Below are 20,100 nucleotides of genomic sequence, written 5' to 3'. Positions count from 1 at the left end.
TAAAGATGTCGGTAATGTCTCTAGTAACCATGTGACACCTCCACTCACAGACATCATCAGATCGCACAACATCAACATCATCATGTCCTATGCTGACGATATCCAGCTCGTCCTCTCGCTTTCATCCATTGACGAAGACCAACTTCGACAACTGTATTAAGAAAGTCTCATACTGGATGGAGGACAACTGCCTGAAGCTCAACATGGACAAAACTGAAGTTCTAATCTTGGGCAGACACACCGTCCTCTGGAATGACTCCTGATGGCTCAGACTCTCCTCCCCCTCTACGCCGAGAGTTCATACCCGCAACTGCGGCATCGTACTGGACAGAGAACTGTTCATGAAACTGTTGGAATGGATAAATACTGTGTCAACGAATACCAGGATATGTGCATGTCAGAGAACGACAACACCAATAAATGCAATGTCAACGTATGCTGCAACCTGTGCCTGCATAACAATGCCAATGCCCATAAATGCAATGCCCATGTCTGACATAATCTATGCCTGCCCAATAGCGTTGATAGCAGCAGTAACCATGTCAATGTCTGCCATAGTCCATGCACAAATGACACCATTAGAAACAATGTTGATGTACGCCATGATCTAGGCAAACATAACTATGTCAATATCAGTAAAAACAATAACAATGTACGCTATGACAGCCATACGCACTATGTTGAGAATGTCGATAAAAATGATACAAGTGACTGCCGTATTATTTTCCAGAGTTCCAACAAACTTGTGTCATTGCTGTTGGATTTACCCAAGGAGACTTCCGCATCAACCATGAGTCAGATATGTGGTCAGGTAGGCCCTGCGAACCGCACCCACGCCTATCAAAGGACAGGTCACAGGTGGGTCTCTCTTAACCCAAAGACAATCGAGCACCCAAGCAAAACCCTGATTGATTGCACAGATAGATAGTTGCACCACCAACAGGTTCGAGGAATTTGGGCCCAATAAAACACGTTTGGCGAAAGGCTTGTATTCCCCAGAAATACCACACAGCTTGATACAACGTTTAGATAGGAACAAGTAGCTAATCAGGACACAACATGCACACCACACGCAGTGATCACACACTCTTCATGCTGGATATCTGGACACATACACCCTGGCCCACACTTGCTGTCCCCGAGGTCGAGAGCCATCTGAGTCGTTATCTGATGCCCGAGCTTGTTAATTTATGACTGAGATGCTTATCAAGAATGCAGAAATTACTTTATTGTACCTCACAAGATGTATATAATGTCAGCCAAAGCTTTGCCCATTGAGAGACCTTCCTCATACACATTCTGATGAGACTCTACTGGCCACTGCCTTTAATTAAACCAACTGTTTCCTGTTTTGCCAAATGCCTCTGGTCTTTTTTTTTTAAGGTAAACTCATATCCAAGCAACAAAACGTCAGGTCAACACTGTCCCCTCATGCTCCGCAAAGCTTTCAAGGGGCTTCCCATCAGCACCAGGAAAACAGTGACACTGACCCTAATCCCCAGCTGACTGGACTACGGAAATGTATTCTATGCAGGAACCACAACCAAACTCAAGCAAAGACTCCAGACGATCGAGAACGCAACCGTCAAACTGACCCGCAAGCTACCCAAGTGGACCCACATCAATCAGCACCTGAAGGACCACCACTGGCTCCACGTCCAGAAGAGATGCCATTTCAAGCTTCTGACCCACGCCTACAAAACCCTCCACGACCAAGGACCCGCTTACATGAACAACCAGCTGCACTTCCACCGAACTCCCAGAATCCTCCGCTCTGTACACCTTGCCCTCACACAGATACCATGAATTCGCCACAGCCGTTTCAGAGGACGTTTCAGAGGACGTTACAGAGGATGCTTCTCTCACCTTGCCGCCAAAGCCTGGAAAGCCCTTCCCCTACACCTTCGGACCGCACCCTCGCTGACCCACTTCAGTGAGTGACTCAAGACCTGGCTCTTCGATTGAGACCTGCGGCACAGCGCCTGGATACACTCTCAGGTGATAAGCTGTGCCATACAAGTATGACTTGATTGAATGATGGATATAATCCATCATTGTAGCATAAACCTCTTTTACTGCTCCTGGCTGGAATATGATATGACTTCCATTTAAGATGCAAGCTTCTTCATAGAGCCAGAGACCTCCTCCTGGGGTCAGTTATAGATAATCAGATGGATCAACACCCTTCCCTCCCCTGTTCCATTAAAACTCAGAATGATGTTCCCACTTCTCTCTATTGTCACTAGTAATGGTAACAGATCAATGTGTATTATCAGTAAAGTGTGGGCATTGAATGATCATAACTGGCCCTCTTGATCGAAGTGGTAATGGGGACAGATTAATATCATGACCGTTATTGATGCTCCACCACCAGGGCCTTCTCACCTGATCTTGAAGAGACGAGAGACACCAGGGCTTCCTCTTTAACTCTTCCAGTGTCCACAGACTTGGGAACGTCTATCTGAGATGGAACGCCACCAAATGTCCAGGAAGAGGGAGTACCGCCAACCTTCCGGAAGCCTGCGTTAGCAACGGAGCTGTGGAGAGAGGTCAATGAAGTTGTTCAAAGAGAATCTTTAAAAAATATCAATCTCAAGCAGTTCAACAGGGACAGTGATTCCTCAAACTCTAAGAGAACCCACCAGATAAGGGCCGATAACTCACAGGAGGTACTCCAGGGGTCCTTGTCCCTCAGGTCATTCGGTTAGACTCATTCAGTGCTCATTCCGTGGATGGTACGGAAGCAGGAGCACCTTGTAGATCCCTACACCTCTGGTGGTCCCACCGGTCTGCACGATGTGAGGGAGGTCCCTACACCTCTGGTGGTCCCACCAGTCTGCATGCTGTGGTAGAGGTCCCTACACCTCTGGTGGTCCCATTGGTCTGCACGCTGTGGTAGAGGTCCCTACACCTCTGGCTGTCCCACCGGTCTGCACGCTGTGGTAGAGGTCCCTACACCTCTGGTGGTCCCACCGGTCTGCACGCTGTGGTAGAGGTCCCTACACCTCTGGCTGTACCACCGGTCTGCACGTTGTGGTAGAGGTCCCTATACCTCTGGCTGTCTCACCGGTCTGCACGCTGTGGTAGAGGTCCCTACACCTCTGGCTGTCCCACCGGTCTGCACGCTGTGGTAGAGGTTCCTACACCTCTGGCTGTCCCACCGGTCTGCACGCTGTGGTCGAGGTCCCTACACCTCTGGCTGTCCCACCGGTCTGCACGCTGTGGTAGAGGTCCCTACACCTCTGGTGGTCCCACCGGTCTGCACGCTGTGGTAGAGGTCCCTACACCTCTGGCTGTCCTACCGGTCTGCACGATGTGAGGGAGGTCCCTACACCTCTGGCTGTCCCACCGGTCTGCACGCTGTGGTAGAGGTCCCTACACCTCTGGCTGTCTCACAGGTCTGCACGCTGTGGTAGAGGTCCCTACACCTCTGGCTGTCTCACCGGTCTGCACGCTGTGGTAGAGGTCCCTACACCTCTGGTGGTCCCACCGGTCTGCACGCTGTGGTAGAAGTCCCTACACCTCTGGTGGTCCCACCAGTCTGCACGCTGTGGTAGAGGTCCCTACACCTCTGGCTGTCCCACCGGTCTGTACGCTGTGGTAGAGGTCCCTACACCTCTGGTGGTCTCATCGGTCTGCACGCTGTGGTAGAGGTCCCTACACCTCTGGTGGTCCCACCGGTCTGCACGCTGTGGTAGAGGTCCCTACACCTCTGGCTGTCCCACCGGTCTGCACGCTGTGGTAGAGGTCCATATACCTCTGGCTGTCTCACCGGTCTGTACGCTGTGGTAGAGGTCCCTACACCTCTGGCTGTCTCACCGGTCTGCACGCTGTGGTAGAGGTCCCTACACCTCTGGTGGTCCCACCGGTCTGCACGCTGTGGTAGAGGTCCCTACACCTCTGGCTGTCCCACCGGTCTGCACGCTGTGGTAGAGGTCCCTATACCTCTGGCTGTCTCACCAGTCTGTACGCTGTGGTAGAGGTCCCTACACCTCTGGCTGTCTCACCGGTCTGCACGCTGTGGTAGAGGTCCCTACACCTCTGGTGGTCCCACCAGTCTGCACGCTGTGGTAGAGGTCCCTACACCTCTGGTGGTCCCACCGGTCTGCACGCTGTGGTAGAGGTCCCTACACCTCTGGCTGTCCCACCGGTCTGCACGCTGTGGTAGAGGTCCCTATACCTCTGGCTGTCTCACCGGTCTGCACGCTGTGGCAGAGGTCCCTACACCTCTGGCTGTCCCACCGGTCTGTACGCTGTGGTAGAGGTCCCTACACCTCTGGTGGTCTCACCGGTCTGCACGCTGTGGTAGAGGTCCCTACACCTCTGGTGGTCCCACCGGTCTGCACGCTGTGGTAGAGGTCCCTACACCTCTGGCTGTCCCACCGGTCTGCACGCTGTGGTAGAGGTCCCTATACCTCTGGCTGTCTCACCGGTCTGTACCCTGTGGTAGAGGTCCCTACACCTCTGGCTGTCTCACCGGTCTGCACGCTGTGGTAGAGGTCCCTACACCTCTGGTGGTCCCACCAGTCTGCACGCTGTGGTAGAGGTCCCTACACCTCTGGTGGTCCCACCGGTCTGCACGCTGTGGTAGAGGTCCCTACACCTCTGGCTGTCCCACCGGCCTGCACGCTGTGGTAGAGGTCCCTATACCTCTGGCTGTCTCACCGGTCTGTACGCTGTGGTAGAGGTCCCTACACCTCTGGTGGTCCCACCGGTCTGCACGCTGTGGTAGAAGTCCCTACACCTCTGGTGGTCCCACCAGTCTGCACGCTGTGGTAGAGGTCCCTACACCTCTGGCTGTCCCACCGGTCTGTACGCTGTGGTAGAGGTCCCTACACCTCTGGTGGTCTCACCGGTCTGCACGCTGTGGTAGAGGTCCCTACACCTCTGGTGGTCCCACCGGTCTGCACACTGTGGTAGAGGTCCCTACACCTCTGGCTGTCCCACCGGTCTGCACGCTGTGGTAGAGGTCCCTATACCTCTGGCTGTCTCACCGGTCTGTACGCTGTGGTAGAGGTCCCTACACCTCTGGCTGTCTCACCGGTCTGCACGCTGTGGTAGAGGTCCCTACACCTCTGGTGGTCCCACCAGTCTGCACGCTGTGGTAGAGGTCCCTACACCTCTGGTGGTCCCACCGGTCTGCACGCTGTGGTAGAGGTCCCTACACCTCTGGCTGTCCCACCGGTCTGCACGCTGTGCTAGAGGTCCCTATACCTCTGGCTGTCTCACCGGTCTGCACGCTGTGGCAGAGGTCCCTACACCTCTGGCTGTCCCACCGGTCTGCACGCTGTGGTAGAGGTCCCTACACCTCTGGTGGTCCCACCGGTCTGCATGCTGTGGTAGAGGTCCCTACACCTCTGGTGGTCCCACCAGTCTGCACGCTGTGGTAGAGGCCCCTACACCTCTGGTGGTCCCACCGGTCTGCACGCTGTGGTAGAGGTCCCTACACCTCTGGCTGTCCCACCGGTCTGCACGCTGTGGTAGAGGTCCCTATACCTCTGGCTGTCTCACCGGTCTGCACGCTGTGGTAGAGGTCCCTACACCTCTGGCTGTCCCACCGGTCTGCACGCTGTGGTAGAGGTTCCTACACCTCTGGCTGTCCCACCGGTCTGCACGCTGTGGTAGAGGTCCCTACACCTCTGGCTGTCCCACCGGTCTGCACGCTGTGGTAGAGGTCCCTACACCTCTGGTGGTCCCACCGGTCTGCACGCTGTGGTAGAGGTCCCTACACCTCTGGCTGTCCTACCGGTCTGCACGATGTGAGGGAGGTCCCTACACCTCTGGCTGTCCCACCGGTCTGTACGCTGTGGTAGAGGTCCCTACACCTCTGGCTGTCTCACAGGTCTGCACGCTGTGGTAGAGGTCCCTACACCTCTGGCTGTCTCACCGGTCTGCACGCTGTGGTAGAGGTCCCTACACCTCTGGTGGTCCCACCGGTCTGCACGCTGTGGTAGAAGTCCCTACACCTCTGGTGGTCCCACCAGTCTGCACGCTGTGGTAGAGGTCCCTACACCTCTGGCTGTCCCACCGGTCTGTACGCTGTGGTAGAGGTCCCTACACCTCTGGTGGTCTCACCGGTCTGTACGCTGTGGTAGAGGTCCCTACACCTCTGGTGGTCCCACCGGTCTGCACGCTGTGGTAGAGGTCCCTACACCTCTGGCTGTCCCACCGGTCTGCACGCTGTGGTAGAGGTCCCTATACCTCTGGCTGTCTCACCGGTCTGTACGCTGTGGTAGAGGTCCCTACACCTCTGGCTGTCTCACCGGTCTGCACGCTGTGGTAGAGGTCCCTACACCTCTGGTGGTCCCACCAGTCTGCACGCTGTGGTAGAGGTCCCTACACCTCTGGCTGTCCCACCGGTCTGCACGCTGTGGTAGAGGTCCCTATACCTCTGGCTGTCTCACTGGTCTGTACGCTGTGGTAGAGGTCCCTACACCTCTGGCTGTCTCACCGGTCTGCACGCTGTGGTAGAGGTCCCTACACCTCTGGTGGTCCCACCAGTCTGCACGCTGTGGTAGAGGTCCCTACACCTCTGGTGGTACCACCGGTCTGCACGCTGTGGTAGAGGTCCCTACACCTCTGGCTGTCCCCCCTGTCTGCACGCTGTGGTAGAGGTCCCTATACCTCTGGCTGTCTCACCGGTCTGCACGCTGTGGTAGAGGTCCCTACACCTCTGGCTGTCCCACCGGTCTGCATGCTGTGGTAGAGGTCCCTACACCTCTGGCTGTCCCACCGGTCTGCACGCTGTGGTAGAGGTCCCTACACCTCTGGCTGTCCCACCAGTCTGCATGCTGTGGTAGAGGTCCCTACACCTCTGGTGGTCCCACCGGTCTGCACGCTGTGGTAGAGGTCCCTACACCTCTGGCTGTCCTACCGGTCTGCACGATGTGAGGGAGGTCCCTACACCTCTGGCTGTCCCACCGGTCTGCATGCTGTGGTAGAGGTCCCTACACCTCTGGCTGTCCCACCGGTCTGCACGCTGTGGTAGAGGTCCCTATACCTCTGGCTGTCTCACAGGTCTGCACGCTGTGGTAGGGGTCCCTACACCTCTGGCTGTCTCACCGGTCTGCATGCTGTGGTAGAGGTCCCTACACCTCTGGTGGTCCCACCGGTCTGCACGCTGTGGTAGAAGTCCCTACACCTCTGGTGGTCCCACCGGTCTGAACGCTGTGGTAGAGGTCCCTACACCTCTGGCTGTCTCACCGGTCTGCACGCTGTGGTAGAGGTCCCTACACCTCTGGTGGTCCCACCGGTCTGCACGCTGTGGTAGAGGTCCCTACACCTTTGGCTGTCCCACCGGTCTGCACGCTGTGGTAGAGGTCCCTACACCTCTGGTGGTCCCACCGGTCTGCACGCTGTGGTAGAGGTCCCTACACCTCTGGCTGTCCCACCGGTCTGCACGCTGTGGTAGAGGTCCCTATACCTCTGGCTGTCTCACCGGTCTGCACGCTGTGGTAGAGGTCCCAACACCTCTGGCTGTCTCACCGGTCTGCACGCTGTGGTAGAGGTCCCTACACCTCTGGCTGTCTCACCGGTCTGCACGCTGTGGTAGAGGTCCCTACACCTCTGGCTGTCTCACCGGTCTGCACGCTGTGGTAGAGGTCCCTACACCTCTGGGCCTTACCACTGGTCCTCATAGGAAGCTGCTGAGCACCAGTGTCCTGCGGCACAGGTCAACATTGAGAAACCACTCTCAGGCTCTATGTCACAAAGTCTGATTAATAGTGTGACCTGATGGGAGTGCATGCAATGTCCTAACAAGTAGGGCTCCATTTGAGGAACATGTCAACGAGTCTATTACAAAATACACAGATGGGCTTAATTCAACCATTTCAAGCTTCAGCCCCATTGAACTTTGCATTCGCGGAGACGCAAGCCTTCCGCCCTCTGGCTCTCTGAGAACCTTAGACTTAAGAAGAAGACAAGAGAGACTTTGGAGGAAAGACCGTAATAGTACAGAAAAAGAGCCTGAACACCTAAAAAGAACTTATGCTCAAGGATAAAAACACATTTTACTCGACAAACAGAAGTGGACAACAACTCTGCCAAGGAACTCTTTCAAGCAGTCTCCACTCTGGTTGGACTCCCTAGGAATAATCTGTCTAAGAATGGCCAGTCTTTTTGTGATACACTGCCCATTTCGTTTTGGATAATGTTGTCCAGATCTTTAATAAGCTTGATCAAAACATAATTTATAGTCCTGAAAGTCCCTATCGTTCCGCCACAGATGAGGATTGTCCTAAATTTGCAAATTTTCCCCTTTTTCAGTGCAGCAAATGGCCACAGTTATCACTGCCACTAAATCGGGGTCGTATCGGTACCCATGTCCACTGACAGGCCACAGATACCATTGCTGTAGGCCTTACCATGATCTTTAACTCAATGCTGGAACATGGCTATATCCCCCCTGATTGGAAGGAAGCATCCGTTCTCCCCTTTTAAAAAAGGTAAACCTGAATCTGACGATCCAAATAACTGCCGGCTTATTTCTCGCCTCCCTTTACCATCAAAGGTCGTTGAGAAGGCCATGAACCAGCAACGAGCTCAGTTTCTACTCGATCATGAGATACTAGATACAACCCAATCTGGGTTTAGAAGCGGTCATAGTACTAAACGGCTCAGCAAAAACAACTGAAGAGATCAGATCAATAGCGGCTGACAGCGGCAGTGCAGCGCTGATTCTCCTCAATCCATCGGCAGCCTTTGATAAGGTTGACTACAAGACTTTGGCTGACCGTCTCTGGGCTGTGAGGGTCTAGGGCTCGGCTCTAACCGTCTCTGGGCTGTGAGGGTCTAGGGCTCGGCTCTAACTGTCTCTGGGCTGTCGGGGTTGAGGGCTCAGCTCTAACCGTCTCTGGGCTGTCGGGGTCTAGGGCTCGTCTCTAACCGTCTCTGGGCTGTCGGGGTCAAGGGCTCGGCTCTAACCGTCTCTGGGCTGTCGGGGTTGAGGGCTCGGCTCTAACCGTCTCTGTGCTGTCGGGGTCAAGGGCTCGGCTCTAACCGTCTCTGGGCTGTCGGGGTTGAGGGCTCAGCTCTAACCGGCTCTGGGCTGTCGTTGTCGAGGGCTCAGCTCTAACCGTCTCTGGGCTGTCGTTGTCGAGGGCTTGAGGCTAACCGTCTCTGGGCTGTCGGTGTCAAGGGCTTCGTCTCTAAAACTGATAAAGACATTTCTATCTGTAAGAAGACACATGGTGGCCCCGGATCCTCTTCTTTCCGAACCGTTATGGTTGCCATTTCGAGCCCCGCAGGGATCTTATTTTAGCCCCACCTGGTTAAACGTTTACGCTAAATCCATGGCACCACTGAAAAGATCGGTTGGATTTTACTTCTTATGCAGATGATACCCAAATTGTTGTAGCTATGTCGTCCCCCAACAACTATGGAGGTGGAAATAACCATGATTGTACGAGAGCCATTGGAAAATGAAAAAATGAAAATTGTCTAAAACTCAACTCTGTGAAAACAGAGGTCATTCTGTTCGGAAATAACCCCTCCCTGTGGTCCCCATCCTGGAGACCAGAGGAAATGGGTTAGCTTCCTGTCCCAGACAGTAAAGTAAAAACTGTAGGTGTGATCATGGACAATAAATTAAGAAATTGGGCACAGGTTAACGCAATCGCATCTTCTGATTTCTTAATTATTAGAAAGCTTTAAAAGGTTTTGTTTTCATTCCCTCAACTTCCCAAAAAAAGCGATAACTGCTTTAGTCCGAGTCAAAAAATACAATTTCAATGCAATGAATCTTAGTATGGAGCATCGACATCTAAGCAGGTCACAGGTTCTACAAAATATGTCTGCCAGAATACTGGCCCGCATTCCCAAACATAAGTCTGTTGTACGCGTCATTAACAAGCTCCTTTGGTTGCCAGTCAGGCCCTATGCCTGGCCCATAAAACCCTCTATGGATCTGGCCCTGACTTCCTGAAACTTTCCTCTAGATCAATCAATCAATCACTGTATTTCTAAAGCGCGCTACATACCCGTGAGGGTCTCAAGGCGCTGGGGGTGGGGGCCGCTACTGATCGAAGAGCCAGGTCTTGAGAAGTCTTCTGAAGGCCAGCAGGTCCTGGGTCTGTCGTAGGCTGGTAGGGAGAGTGTTCCAGGTCTTGGCGGCGAGGTAAGAGAAAGATCTGCCGCCGGCGGTGGTTTTCCGTATACGAGGAATGGTGGCGAGGGCGGGGATGGCTGAGTGGAGGCTTCGGGTGGGGGTGTGGCAGCTGAGTCGGTTGTTGAGGTATGTAGGTCCGGTGTTGTGTAGTGCTTTGTGTGCGTGGATGAGGAGCTTGAAGGTGATCCTCATGGTGATGGAGAGCCAGTGCAGGCCTCTCAGGTGGGGTGTGATGTGGCTGCGTCGGGGGATTTCAAGGATCAGTCGTGCCGAGGCGTTCTGGATTCGTTGTAGACGTCTCAGGAGCTTGGTTGTTGTTCCTGAGTAGAGGGCGTTCCCGTAGTCAAGTCTGCTGGTGATGAGGGCCTTGGTGACGGTTTTTCTCGCGTCGGGGGGGATCCATTTGAAGATCCTGCGGAGCATTCTGAGAGTGTTGAAGCAAGACGCGGAGACGGCGTTGACTTGCCTGGTCATGGAGAGGGTGGAGTCGAGGATGACCCCCATGTACTTGCGTGGTCTGTGGGTTCCGGGGTTGTGCCTAGCGATGTGGGCCACCAAGAGTCGTCCCAGGCTGATGGGGTGGGTCCGAGAATGAGGACCTCTGTCTTGTCTGAGTTCAGCTTCAGTCTGCTGTCCTTCATCCAGTCGGCTACGGCCTTCATTCCTCTGTGAAGGTTGGCTTTGGCGGTGTGGGGGTCTTCGGTGAGGGATATGATCAGCTGGGTGTCGTCGGCGTAGGAGATGATGTTGAGGTTATGAATGAAATATGATTTGTAAATGCGCTACTATGCCCAGTGGGCGTCAAGGCGCCTAACTCAAAATTAGCTGCGGGCAGACAGAGACAGGAGCTCACAATGAATGAAATATGATTTGTAAATGATTTGTTATGTTGTCGTGAGACGTGGGCGAGCGGTGCCATGTAGATATTGAACAGCGTCAGGCTGAGGGAGGATCCCTGTGGGACGCCTCAGATGATCTCAGTGGTTTTTGAGCGGAAGGGTGGGAGGCGGACACTCTGGGTTCGGCCAGAGAGGAAGGATGTGGTCCAGGACAGGGCCTTCTCTTGAATTCCGGAGTCATGGAGGCATGCTGATAGGGTGCGTTGGCAGACTGTTTCAAAGGCTGCTGATAGGTCCAGCAGGATGAGGGCGGCTGTTTCTCCTTTGTCCATCAGGATCCTGATGTCGTCGGTGGCGGCTATGAGGCCGGTCTCGGTGCTGTGGTTGCTGCGAAAACCGGATTGGGAAGGGTCCAGGATGTTGTTGTCTTCGAGGTGGCGGGTTAACTGTTTGTTGACAATCTTCTCTGTCACTTTTGCCAGGAACGGGAGCAGGGAGATGGGCCGGAAGTTCTTGAGGTCTTTGGGGTCCGCCTTGGGCTTCTTCAGAAGGGCGTCGATCTCGGCGTGCTTCCAGCTTTCCGGGAAGGTTGCGGTCTCGAAGGAACTGTTGATTGTTTTCCAGAGGTGGGGCGCGATGGTTGTGCTGGCTTTGTTGAAGACGTGGTGAGGGCAGGGGTCACATGGGGATCCGGAGTCAATGCAGTTCATGGTTTTGATGGTGTCTTTGTCGCTGACGTAGGCCCAGGTGGTTAGACGGCTGGTGCGGGAGGGGGTCGCAGGGGTGGTGGACTCGGTAGTGGGTGCGGGGGTGTCCGAGTTGAAGCTGTCGTGGATGTCAGTGATCTTGAGGTGAAAGAAGGTGGCCAGGGAGTCGCACAGGTCTTGTGATGGTGGGAAGTTGTTGGTGTTGGCGCTGGGGTTGGAGAGTTCTTTCACAATGCTGAAGAGCTCTTTGGTGTTGTGTGCGTTGTTGTCTAAGCGGTCCTTGAAGGCGGTCCTCTTGGCGGTCCTGATGAGTTGGTGGTGTCTGCGGGTGGCGCTCTTGTGGGCTGTTTGGCTGTCTGGTGTTCGGTCGTGGAGCCATTTCTTCTCCAGCTTCCGACAGGTGCGCTTGGAGATCCGGAGGTCTTCGGTGAACCAGGCGGCTTTCTTGCTGGTGTGGTTGGTTGTGGAGGTTTTGAGGGGGCGAGGGTGTTGGCGCAGTCGTTGATCCACAGTTTGAGGTTGGTCGCTGCGGTGTCTGGGTCGGTGGGGTCAGCGGGTGGTCTCAGGGTGAGGGTGGTAGTCAGTTGGTCCTTGGTGACCTTGCCCAGCAGCGGCGTGGTAGTTATTTGGTGCGGTGATGTGTGGTGGGTTTCCTGAAGGTGAAGTGGACGCATCTGTGGTCGGTCCAGTGGGGTTCGGTGGTGTGGTTGAAGGAGACGTGGGGGCTTGTGGAGAAGATAGGGTCCAGCGTGTGTCCAGCGGCGTGGTTGGGTGTCGTCACGAGCTGTTTGAGTCCGAGGTTGGCGAGGTTGTCCATCAGGGCGGTGGATTTGGAGTCGTTGTTCTCGAGGTGGAAGTTCAAGTCCCTGAGGAGGATGTAGTCCGTGGAGGCGAGGGAGTGGGTGCTGACGAGGTTGGCGATGGTGTCGCTGAACTGTGGTCGTGGTCCGGGTGGTCTGTAGATGAGTGTTCCTCTGAGGGTCGTGTTGGGGTCGGTTTGGATCTGGAAGTACATGTGCTCGGCGGTGGTGAGGGTGTCGTCGGTGTTGGTCGTGACTCTGAGGGTGTCCTTGTGGATGATGGTGATTCCCCCTCCCACTCCGTTGATGCGTCTCTGCGGGAGCTCTTGTGGCCCTGTGGGATGGCTATGGCGATGTCTAGTGCTGAGGTGGCGTTCAGCCAGGTCTCCGTCAGTAAGGCGATGTTGGGGGCGGTAGAGGCTAGGAGGTCCCAGAGTTTGATGGCGTGCTTGCGAGCGGAGCGGGTTTGAGGAGGATGCAGCGGAGGTGATTGTGTTCTCTGGTTGGTGGTTTGGTGGGCTGGATGCTGGTGAATCTGCAGTTCCGGCAGGCGAAGGGCCCTTGGGTGCGCTTCGGAGTGGCCCGGTGGCAGGGGTGGTCTCGTCCGGTGTTGAGTGCGTGGAGGGTGCTGGAGTCGTAGTGCAGTCTGGCGTGCAGTCTGGTGTTGCGGGAGGCGCGGGGTCCAGGGGTTCTTGCGCTGAGCGCGGTCCAGGCACGGACGGGCGCAGACGGGCGCAGACGGGCTTGCCTTTGGCGCGCCAGCGGCGCGCGTCTGCTGCGCTTGCGCTCGGCGACCTCCATAAGAGGCGATGTGGGAGGGAGGACCAGCTGGGAGGCGGGAGCGGGCGGCCAATGGGCGAGGGCAGGGAGACAAAAGGCAAAAAAGGGGGCGGGCCGCAGGAGAGCAGCGGCGTGAATCGGGGGGCAGGGGGGGCTCAGAGGGCAGTGGCAAAAAAAGGATCTCCTAAGCAGAGAGACCAAAAGCAAAAAACAAAAGTCAAGTTACAAAAGACAAGATGGGAGAAATAACAAAAGATTAGCAACAAAAGATTAGCAGTACAGCCAAGCAGTCACCAGGGGCAGCGAACCCTCGGCAGCAGCGGGAGAGAGACACGAGACACGGGCACCCAGGAGGAGCTGTGCGGCGTAGGGAGCGACCCAAGGTCAGGTCACTTCACTGCCGCGCTGCGACCTCCATAAGAGGCCAAGTGGGAGAGAGGAGCAGCTGGGAGGCGGGAGTGGGCGGCCAATGGGCGAGGGCAGGGAGACAAAAGGCAAAAGGGGGCGGGGCTCAGGGGTCCAGGGGTTCTGGCGCTGGGGGGTGGGGGGGGGGGGCTCAGAGGGCAGTGGCGAAAAAAGGATCGCCTAAGCAGAGAGACTGTAGGAAGGTGGCTACCTGACTATGGTTACCCCAGATTTTTTGCCCTGTGTTTAGCTGGTTTTCGACTTAGTTGGCCTGGTTCCCTGCTAATCAGGGCCCCAGGCTATCTGCTCTCTCTGTAAAATGGATTCCATGTACCCTAGGTGCATAACTAGATTGGCTTGGGTCACCTTATCAGCCCCTGTACAGAGCACTATAGGTGCCCAGGGCATAGGTGCATCCAAGGCCTACCAGGGGCTGCAGCATATCTTTTGCCACCCCTGGCTGGCTATCTAAAATTGACACAACTGGCTGATCACTCAGCTGGGGCAAGGTGGTGTAATCACCCCTTGCTTAGATATAGTATGCCTATATCTAAACCTATCTGGACACATATAAACCTGTGAGCCACTCCTATGGCAGGCCTTAACAATCCTGAAGGCAGAGTGCGTGGTTTAATGTGAGATGGTGCTCTAGCATGAGCTGAGCCTGTCTGCAGCTGTCGGGACCAATTCCCTTAGCTGTTCCGGGATAATGCCAAACCATATACTCTTAAGCGCATTATAATCCTCGCGGTTATATAGCAACTTTGGTTTGGCTTTATCAAAACATGTCGTGTAAGGTGTCATACGAATTGGAATACTACCCCCTCGCCAGTTCTGGCGACGGGGGTAGCATTCCACCCTTCTAGAGGGAGAAGACATGTTACTTTGCTGAAACGCGGTTGATTTAAAATGAGCCTCAGATCCACAAAATGGATGCCCCTGCCACAGACACGGGTCTGACCTCCTGCTGCTGACCGAAACCCGGCAGAGGAGGCCTGGACAAAGAGTTTCCTGTCACAGGGCGGTGTCAAACCACCCCAGACAGGAGATAGTGGATTGGAGTAGGGAGGTTTCAATGAAACCAGACACTGCCTGGGGAGCACAAGGCTGCCCCTTGCAGGATCCGGCCAAACCGGTTCTGGGGCCTCCCAGCCCCTGTCCCAGCGTGGCCAGGATCAAAGGAGAGGGGTGTAACCACCCCCTTCCTGGGTCCCACCCATAGGAGGGGACCTAGCAGGATGTCCAACCCCCTAGATTCGAATAAGAGGGGGAGCAGTCCCAACGGACCTCAGATCATCCTGAAGAAACATAAGAAACGAAATCTGGACCCTTCGACTTTCTACACGACGTGAGAAGACTGAAGAATCTCCCTTGTGGTCAAGGAGTGACCACCCTGTGCAAACAGGCACCATCCAGCCCTCGACCCTTGCTTTGTTGCAGTTCCCGCCGGAACTCGAGCGACAGAGATCGACGAGATCAAGCTTGCCTGCCTTCTACCTGCCCGATCCACAGTCCCTGCAGAGCTGAGACCCGTGGAGGCGACCGGAAGCGTGGGGCACGCCATCTTGAAAAGGCCACGAGACGCTGACCGTGCGGCCCACGAGTGACCCTCGAAGCTGTACACCGGGGTTTGAGAAGCCCCAGCCCCGAGCTCCACTTGCACCAAAGCTCACCCCTCCACACTCGCTGAGTGCTGCGTGGGGCCCTTCTGCTTGTGTGCGCTCGACGCGTTGGCCCGGTCACTTGCCAGCTGGCTTGTGGCCCCTGTGCCGACGAACTTTGAAATCCGACTTGCTTTTCTGGTTGCTCCAGATCTGCACCAGCTCCTGTGAAAAGGAGCACCCACTCTGACCCTCCTGGTTCGAGTGATAAGCAATCTCCCGGTTCCGCGTGGATTGCTTTTGCCAAGTGCTGTTTGCTACAATCTTCAAGCCGACGGTGCTGACGGCGAGAGCCTACGTGGGACAGATCGTGACCTGCTCCTGGACGTCGCAGATGCCCCAGAGCCCACGTGACAGCGGAGAGAAGCCTATCGACAACCGCCTGATTGCGCCCGACATTGCCTGGTTCCGTCCTGGTTCCACCCTGGTCACTGCTGAGTGACCCAGACTCTGTCCCCTCTGCTTTCAGGTACTTTTCTACATCGATCCACCCTTGGATCGCACCGGACACTTCTGCTTCACAGCGCCTGCAGCTGCAACAGCTCCAAGCACCCAGAACCTGCGTGACAGAACCCGACGCCACTTCGACCCTGTGCACCCACGGCCTGTGGGTGAGGTAACATTGCAACGCCGGTGTCCATACACTGGTACACACCTCTAGGGTCTGTGTCTAAAGTTTTGTGTTCCTAGGTTCAGCGGAAGTATCTTTTTATTCACTTTAACTGACTTTTACGCACCATTGACAGTGCATTGGTGCGCGCCGCACTTTCCGTGCTGCACCCGTCTCCTGTGGGCTACTCCCGACTTCTTCATTGCTTGTCCTGACTGCTCCCAGCGAATCTCTAGGCCCTAGGCCTAACCATTGTTCGTAAAGTGTTACTTATACCACTTTTTTGATATATGGTCTGAGTGGCCACCCGCCCTCATCCATAAACGTGCAACTTTATATGTGTAACAGTGCTTTTGATTTAACGCTTGTGCCCCTTTCCTCATAAAGAGTACTGGGGAGTAATTTAGAAATAAATACATATATTTTTATAATATATACTTGTGTGGTGTCCTTTCATTTGATTACAGGATTGTATGTGGTAAAACAAGCTCGCTTAACACGACCTCTTAAGTTAAGCCTTTAAGGCTGCTTAGTCCATGCTACCACTAGGATAGCTTGTCTACAAGGTTGACTTACAACCTGACATCTTTGGGGTTTGTTTGGACTGATACCAAGTGGTTCCAGAATTGGAAACACTACATATCAGGCCAACTTCTCACATTGGTGTGCAGCGGTGCGGATTTGAGCTTGCTGTTTGTTTTACCATTGCAATCTTTACATCAAATTGAAAGATCACATCAAGTACCTTAGGTACATATAAATCAAAAGCTTAGCATATTAAGTTCTACTGAACTTAGTAGTTGTAGATTAAAGGAATTAGCACACCCTGACTACAACTCACTAGCAAGGTACAGTAGGAAAACACTTAGTGTAGGTAAGTGCATCACTTACACCTCACTAGCAGTCATGTCTGATACAGGTAGAGCCTCAGGCTCTGCTCCTGTAATAGTTGATCCTATAGGGACAACATCCAGATATGACAACCTTAGCCACAAAGACCTGAGTGCCTTGTGCACAGCCAGGGGGCTAAAAAGGGGCAGAGGCCCTACCATTCCTTCCCTAATAGCTATCCTAGAAAAGGATGACTTAGATAAGGTGAGTCAGGCTCCCTTAGATTCAGGTGAAGGGATACACTCCCCTGAGAATGAGAATCTTCCAGAAGATGAAGAAGAGGAGGAGGAAGAGGAAGAGGAAGGCTCTGATTTAGAAGAGCCTGAAGATCAGGATCAGAGGGGAAACCAGGTACAGGTTGCCAGGCTTAACCAGGCCAACTTGGACCTACATGAGAATGGAGAGGGCCAGCACCACTCCAGATCTCATAACCAAATTCTCCCAGGCAACAGGAGGGTGAGATCTCCATCAGGGGACTCTCATCTTTCTAGTGCCTCAAGAGAATCTCAAAGAGGGATGACTTCCTCCCAGAGAAAAGAGCATAGGGCCAGAATGAGGGCTGTCCAACTCCAGATAGAGAGGGAGGAGGTAGCTCTGGCTCAAGCTAAACTTACCTTGGCTCAAGCTAAACTTACCTTGGCTAGGGAACAGAAATTAAGTGGCTTAGATGCCACTGGTGGCAGCAAAATTCCTAAAGAGAAACCCAGGTCCTATGATAGTAGAAACCTGACAAAGATTGTGCCCCCCTATCAGGAAGGGGATGACATCCACAAATGGATGACTGCTCTGGAGAGAGCCTGCATGGTACAGCAGGTTCCTGAGGAACAGTGGGCAGCAATCTTATGGTACTCCTTTTCAGAGAAAGGGAGGGATAGGCTCCTCACTGTCAGACATGAGGATGCCAGCAATTACAAAGTCCTGAAGAGTGTTCTGATAGATGGGTTTGGCTTAACCACTGAACAGTACAGGTTAAAGTTCAGAGATACCCAGAAGACACAGACTCAGGACTGGACTGATTTTGTTGATTGTGCAACTAAGGCTCTGGAGGGTTGGCTGAATGGCAGCAAAGTACATGACTTCACAGGATTGTATAATTTGATTATGAGGGAGCAGATCCTTAGTAATTGTCAGAACCAGCTCTTACACCAGCACCTGGTGGACTCAGATTTGACCTCTCCCCAAGAATTGGGAAAGAGGGCAGATAAGTGGGTCAGAACCAGGATTAGGCCTAAGAATCAGGACAATAACCAGAAGAAGGAGTCTACCAAGCCTCAAGATAAGGGTGGGGATAAAAGTAAAGAAAACACTTCCCCAGGGCCCCAAAACTCCAAGAAGGGGGGTGGGTCCCAAGACACTTCTTCAACAGAGAAAAAGCCTTATTGCCATGCCTGTAAACAGGTTGGGCATTACAAAACAGACAGCTGTTGTCCCAAGAATGGCAATAAAGAAAACATACCTCCAAAGCCAGCTCCAACACCTCCTGTTACTGTCAGCAGTAATCCCCCAGGAAGTGGGAGCACACCCAGGAATCTGGGTGGGTTTACTTTTGGAGCCCAAGGGGACCCTGGCCTATCCAGGTCTCCATCCCCAAATGATCTTGTCTATGAGACTGGCATGGGGTTTGCCAACTTCTCTGTTTGCCCAAATACCTTGAGCAAATATAGACAGGAACCCATCATCAATGGTTTGAAAGTTGAAGCTTTTAGAGACACAGGGGCTAGCATCACCATGGTGGCTGACTGTATAGTCCCCTCTAAGCAACTTTTACCAGGTGCCACATACCAGGTAACAAACATTGATGGTATCCAAACAAATCATCCAATGGCAGTAGTAAGTCTCAGCTGGGGAGGTGTCATTGGCCCAAAGAGAGTGGCAGTGTCACCAAACTTGCCTGTAGACTGTCTACTGGGTAATGATTTGGAAATCTCAGCCTGGGCTGAGGTTGAACAGGAAATCCATTCTAGAATGGTAAATTCCAATGGAAAGGTTAGTGGGGATGTACTGGCTATGGCCCCAATTCAAGATGTCCTTCCTGAAAAGGTTGGTAGGGCTGAGCAACTCTCTGCCCCATCTTTACCAGAAGCTCTTCCCAGACAGAATAGCAAAGCTGTTATGATAACAGCAGAAACCCAAACTGAGTCTCCTCCTGAAAAGGTTGGTGGGGCTGTGATGGCCACAGCCCAAACTCAAACAGATATGTGTGTTGTGAAGCCTGAAATGATGGATCACTCCACCCAAACTGAGAGCATGGAGGAGGAAGAGAAATCTCCCCCTCACCAGACAGTAGGACAGGATCAGCCTCCTCAGGGAACTGATCTTACCCCTGGTGAAGGAACTGCCCCAGAGGTTGTTAGGCCTGGCCTGACAGAGCCTCTGATGGCAGTGGACCCTTCTCAGGTGGGATCCAGTCTGGAGCAGGTAACCTGCCCCTCTCTACCTTGCCTCAGTCAGCCCAGGGCTGCAGAGGACAAGAAGGACAGTGAGACCCAGAGGGCCCCCTGTCAAATAAAGCACCCCCATCAACAGATTAGGGGCACCAAAACTAGTAGGCCTAGTAAGGTGAAAACTTTAAAAACTCCTGAGGGAGCCCCCTTAAAAACAGTTAGGGACCTCCCACAGATGGATTCTGTTGGGCACAGCCAAACCTGGGACCCAAAGGGCCCAAACCTGAACTGTCCCTCCAGCAAACCAAACAGAGGGACCCAGCCTCCAGCTTTAGGTAGCCAGAGGTTGACCCTGAGAGCTCAGTGCAACTCAGTTGAAGAAAGAAAGGCACATATGGTGGAAGATAATTGGAGGAAGTTGAGCCCAAAAATAGTGGAGCCTCACTTCAATACTCCATATCCAAACCAGCCTTTAACTTTGCATAAACACACCCAAGGTAGTGATTCCCTATGGTGGAGACCCTCTAATACCCCTAGGGTGAGGGACTGCTTAGTGGACCATGAGACAGGGGGTACCCATGCTAGTGCAGGTACTTCCTTATATGGCCACTCAGGCAATAAAGGCTTACCTGGCCAAGGATAGCCTTATCTCCTTTCGTTTGGGGGGGGGTTATGTAGGAAGGTGGCTACCTGACTATGGTTACCCCAGATTTTTTGCCCTGTGTTTAGCTGGTTTTCGACTTAGTTGGCCTGGTTCCCTGCTAATCAGGGCCCCAGGCTATCTGCTCTCTCTGTAAAATGGATTCCATGTACCCTAGGTGCATAACTAGATTGGCTTGGGTCACCTTATCAGCCCCTGTACAGAGCACTATAGGTGCCCAGGGCATAGGTGCATCCAAGGCCTACCAGGGGCTG

The 20,100-nt window shown here is 53.9% G+C and overlaps 1 protein-coding gene across 1 annotated transcript in view; it reads right to left on the bottom strand.

The window, feature by feature from the left end:
• Window positions 1-20,100, bottom strand: part of AGBL2 (AGBL carboxypeptidase 2) — a 986,768-nt gene that overhangs the window by 173,720 nt on the left and 792,948 nt on the right. Inside the window, exon 21 of the mRNA XM_086959752.1 lies at window positions 2,386-2,537. Within this exon, the coding sequence (XP_086815878.1) occupies window positions 2,386-2,537 (152 nt within the window). The remainder of the gene's footprint in view (window positions 1-2,385; window positions 2,538-20,100) is intronic.

Source organism: Lissotriton vulgaris, chromosome 2_2 (genome assembly GCF_964263255.1).
Source record: "Lissotriton vulgaris chromosome 2_2, aLisVul1.2, whole genome shotgun sequence".
Taxonomy (NCBI): domain Eukaryota; kingdom Metazoa; phylum Chordata; class Amphibia; order Caudata; family Salamandridae; genus Lissotriton; species Lissotriton vulgaris.
This window is presented reverse-complemented; position numbering and strand designations above follow the sequence as displayed.